The 4,751-nt window shown below is 52.1% G+C and overlaps 1 protein-coding gene across 2 annotated transcripts in view; it reads left to right on the top strand.

The window, feature by feature from the left end:
* D2HGDH (D-2-hydroxyglutarate dehydrogenase) overlaps nt 1–4,751 on the top strand; it is a 45,993-nt gene that overhangs the window by 19,600 nt on the left and 21,642 nt on the right. For both annotated transcript variants that reach the window (XM_023509110.1, XM_003803612.3), the window contains 3 exons: nt 1,011–1,150; nt 1,862–2,055; nt 3,254–3,422. In XM_023509110.1, the coding sequence (XP_023364878.1) occupies nt 1,011–1,150; nt 1,862–2,055; nt 3,254–3,422 (503 nt within the window). The remainder of the gene's footprint in view (nt 1–1,010; nt 1,151–1,861; nt 2,056–3,253; nt 3,423–4,751) is intronic.

The raw sequence follows: 4,751 nt of genomic DNA, 5'->3' as shown, positions 1-4,751 counted from the left end.
TTTTTTTTTTTTTGAGACGGACCCTCAAGCTATTGCCCTGGGTAGAGTGCCATGGCATAACAGCTCACAGCCACCTCCAACTCCTGGGCTTAAGCTTTCTCTTGCCTCAGCCTCCTGAGTAGCTGGGACTACAGGCACCCGCCACAACACCTAGCTATTTTTTGGTTGTAGTTGTCATTGTTTGGCAGGCTCAGGCCGGATTTGAACCTGCCAGCTCTGGTATATGTGGCTGGTACCTTATCCACTTGAGCTACAGGCACTACCCTACCAGGCTATTTTTTTTAGAGACAAGATCTCGCTCTTGTTAGACTGGTCTTGAACTCCTGAGCTCAAGGGATCCTCCTGCCTGGGCCTCCCAGAGTCCTGGGATTATAGGTGTGAGCCACCAGGCCTGGTTGCCCTACACCCATTTTAATGCATGGAAGGTGTTCACTACATAAATACTATTTAGCAGTCCCCCAAAGTTGCACGTAGGGATGGTCTGCAGTAACAAAAAACTAGGGGTACATTCACAGTTGCTCTATCAGGATCCATCCCTGGGGTCTGCCCCTCCCAGGGCTTATTTGAGACATGTGGGCAAATGGCTCTGCCAGGGTAGGGAGCTCCAGTTTCTTCAGACCCCTACCCTGTGGAACCTGGTTGAAGAGGAGGCACCTTTGATGATTTTTGCCCATATCTGAGGGATGCGCAGCCAAGGACTGGGGAACACAGTGGGGGAGTAGAGAGAGTGGAGGTTGTAGGATGTGGGAGGCAGAAGTTGGACCCTCTGCAAGTACCACGTGGACACAAAGGACCACAGCTGGGCACTTAGGACTTCCTGTCCTTAGAGAGGAGACCTCTTAGGACCTTAGAATCTGGCCTCCTCAGCATCTCTCACATATGGGCTAGGGCAAGGGAGCCCAGTTAGGAGGTGGGCAGGCTGTGGAGAGGAGGCAGGATTTGGGGGCCAGGCCTGGGTCCTGCAGTGTAGGAGTGAGGACAGGCCCTGACTCCTACTATACTTGGCCCAGGCACTGTTACAAGAGGAACCTGGCTGTGAACCCACAGGGGGGAAACACAGGCATGGTGGGGGGCAGCGTCCCTGTCTTTGACGAGATCATCCTCTCCACTGCCCTTATGAACCAGGTCGTCAGCTTCAACAGTGTGTCTGGTAAGCTTGTGCTGCCCATCAGGGCTGCAGTGGGTCCCTCCAAGTGTCAGTGGGAATTTTCCTTGTCAGCCACCGGGACTATGCTGGAGGGTTGGGCTGCCCTGGACTAGGAAAGAGGCAGTCCTGCCCTGCCATGCCCCTTAGGATGTGTTTGCCATGAGGTCCCCTATGTGACTTATCCTGTGGGCCTGCTTTAGTCCCTTCCAATTCCAGCCCTCTCTGGAGGTGTAGGAGGCAGGTGAAGAGAGAGAAGGGCTCGAGGACTCACAGGTGGACCCATGCATCAGGGCTTTTGCCTGGGAGCAGGGCTTCTCTAGCGCAAACTGGGCACTGGCTCCCTGGTTATTCTCTGTGGTCAGGGTGCCTGGGCACTGTAGAGTGTTGAGCAGTATCTTTGACTCCTACCAACAGATGCCAGCTGTATCCCCACCCCAAAATGTCACCAGACATTGTCAGGTGTGCCTGGGGGGCAGGTCACCCCAGTGGAGGTGTGCAGCTGTACAGCCAGCTCTCTCCTACTTCCATAGTGTGTGTGGGTTTTCTTGTTTTCTTGTCTTGCCCATTTTCTTCACTGTTGTAATCATAGAGTAACTCTGTCTGTTTGGTCTTATTCTTGGGGACACGTGGGAAGGGGGCGCCTCTTTTCCTTGGCCCAGGCTCTGAGGCTGATGTTCCTTCCCAGTGGCTGAGTGGCTCTGGTTGTGTTTGCAGGGATCCTGGTGTGCCAGGCAGGCTGTGTGCTGGAGGAGCTGAGCCGCTACGTGGAAGAGCAGGACTTCATCATGCCACTGGACTTAGGAGCCAAGGGCAGCTGTCACATCGGGGGAAATGTGGCAACCAATGCAGGCGGCCTTCGGTTTCTTCGATATGGCTCTCTGCATGGGACAGTCCTGGGCCTGGAAGTGGTGAGCCTTGGATACATGTTGGTTCCCAGCATAGCAGCCCTGGGGACAAGCAGGTTCCCACATCACTGGGAGGTACTGCAGGACAGTGATGGTGTGTCTGCCACCTCCCTGTTCACCTGGGATGCTGCAGGGGTGAGACATACCCGCAGACACTTCTGCCCTGGGCTGGGGCCCAGCAGCCCACTGGAAGGATGGTGGACACAAGGCCAACTCAGTCTGGAGCTAGAGCATTTTGGCTCCTGCTGAGCCTCACATCTCACCACCTTCCTAAGGGCAGAGCTTCCTGGCTCGCCTCCCAGTGGGTGGAGCAGACGCAGAGCCCTGTTTTTCTTCCATCTGATAAACCATGATGTTCCAATGGCTTTGTTTTCTGGCTGGCTGCTGGTTATTTTTACTGTAAGTCACGTCCTGGTATTTGCAAACTATACTGCTGAGACTCTACTCAGAAGTACCAGCAGACAAGACTCAGGCAGACCTATAGTGAGGGAATGTGAAGCCTTTACAGCTGAGGGGTCCTGAGGTGGGTGGGCCATGGGGTAGTGTGGCTCTCTGTCCCCTTTTGACCCCTAGGGATACCCGCTGCTTCACCCTGGGTGTACTCCCCCTTGGCACCAGGAATGCTTCCTGCCTTGGGCGGCTTCCCTTGACCAGCCTGGCAGTGAGCTTCTTGGGTGTGTGGTCATGGTGGGGTTGGGGAAATGTTATTCTAACAGGAAGAAAAGTCCCTTTAGGGCAGTGACTGTGGCTCAGTGGGCAGGGTGCCAGCCCCATACACTGAAGGTGGCAGGTTCAAACCTGGCCCCGGCCAAACTACAACAAAAAAATAGCTGGGCATTGTGGTGGGCACCTGTAGTCCCAGCTACTTGGGAGGCTGAGGCAAGAGAATTGCCTAAGCCCAGGAGTTGGAGGTTGCTGTGAGCTGTGTGATGCCGCAGTACTCTACAGAGGGCGGTAAAGTGAGACTCTGTCTCTACAATAAAGAAAAGAAAAGTCCCTTTCGCCTGATTAGGGGACTCAGGCAATTCCTCTCCATGTTCTTCCTGAACCAGACTGGGGTGGGGCCTATGATCGCTGATGTTCTGGGGGTGTGCTGAGGTTGGTCAGCTCACTTTGAGTGTAGAGGCTTGGAGGTGTGCTGGAGACGACCAGCATCACTTGTGTGAATGTGGACAGCTGTGAACCTGTTTCTCTTCTCCAGGTGCTTGCCAATGGCACCATCCTAAACTGCCTCACCTCCCTGAGGAAGGACAACACGGGCTATGACCTGAAGCAGCTCTTCATTGGGTCGGAAGGCACCCTGGGGATCATCACTGCAGTGTCTATCCTGTGTCCACCCAAGCCCAAGTCTGTGAACGTGGCTTTTCTCGGTTGGCTTCCTGGAGTTACTTCTGGTGGTTGGTGTGAGGGAGGGGCGTGAAGAGCTGCACAGTACAGCCGCTATGTCTCCTGGCTTCTCCCTATTTCCAGAGGAGGCTGAGAGCCCAGGGCCTGTAGATACCTGGTATCTACAGAGGGAAAGTGGGGGACCAGAAGCTTTTCCCCAGTTTCTGGTCAAAGCATACTTTATTTTGTGACAAAACTGAGGTTTTGGTTGTCTCTTTCACCCCATTGTGTTTGTTATTCAAAAGTAGCTTGTAGTGTTAAGATCTGAGGAAAATTACTTCATTTGGCATAAGTTCTCTTAATTGTCTCAGCGATAAGTAATATTCTCCATAAGGGTGGAGGAGGGTTACCACCATCCACAAAGATTATCCAGTGGGCCCTCCCAGCCCACAGGCCCCCAGCCGCCTTCACATTGGACTTCACTGTGAGCTTATGCCCACAGCCTTCAGTCCTTCCACTGTCTGTATTCATCTCTTTTCTTGCCTTCGTTTGGCTTGGTTTATCTAGCATTTGCTCCCTCACTTGTTCAACTGCTGTACAACCCCCAGCCCTTCTGGAGGTACAGCAGACATCCTTGACTCACTAGGACTCATGAAGTCCATGCCTCTACCTTGTGGGAAGGTTCAGTGATCTTGGGGAGCATTCACAAGAATAAACTCTGTTCATCCTCACCCGCAATCTTACATGTTCTTCTTGTTGTGTGTGTTGATTCTGTTTTTTAAATCTCTCTAGCCGTAGTAATTTTTATTTTATGAGTGACTTTCATTCTTCATTGCATCAGAGCTTCCATTCGGGATCATGTTCTCTGCAAATATATCTTGATTATTTCCCATAGTACAGGTTTTCTGGTGACCAATTCTTTTACTTTTAGTGTGTCTGAAAATACCTTTTTTTCTTTTTTTGAGACAGAGTCTCAAGCTGTCACCCTGGGTAGAGTGCATGGCATCATAGCTCATAGCAATCTCAAACTCCTGGGCATAAGCAATTCTCTTGCCTCAGCCTCCTGAGAATCTGGGACCACAAGTGCCTGGCACAATGCCTGGCTATTTTTTTTTGTTACAGTTGTCGTCGTTTTAGTTGGCCCAGGCTGGGCTTAAATCCACCATCTTCGGTGTATATGCTCTACCCACTAAGCTAAGGGTGCTGCCACCAAGCAAGTTTTTTTGGAGATGGGGTCTTGCTCTTACTCAGGCTGGTCTTGAACTTGCTAAGCTCAGGCAATACACCCACCTTGGCCTTCAAGATTGCTGGAATTACAGGCATGAGCCACCATACCTGGCCTTCTGGAACTTCTTAAATGTGTGGCTTAGTGT

This window comes from Otolemur garnettii, unplaced genomic scaffold, assembly GCF_000181295.1.
Source record: "Otolemur garnettii isolate 467f Iridium unplaced genomic scaffold, OtoGar3 scaffold00364, whole genome shotgun sequence".
Lineage (NCBI taxonomy): Eukaryota > Metazoa > Chordata > Mammalia > Primates > Galagidae > Otolemur > Otolemur garnettii.
The sequence above is the reverse complement of the archived record's forward strand: the minus strand, read 5'-3'. Positions and strand labels throughout refer to the sequence as shown.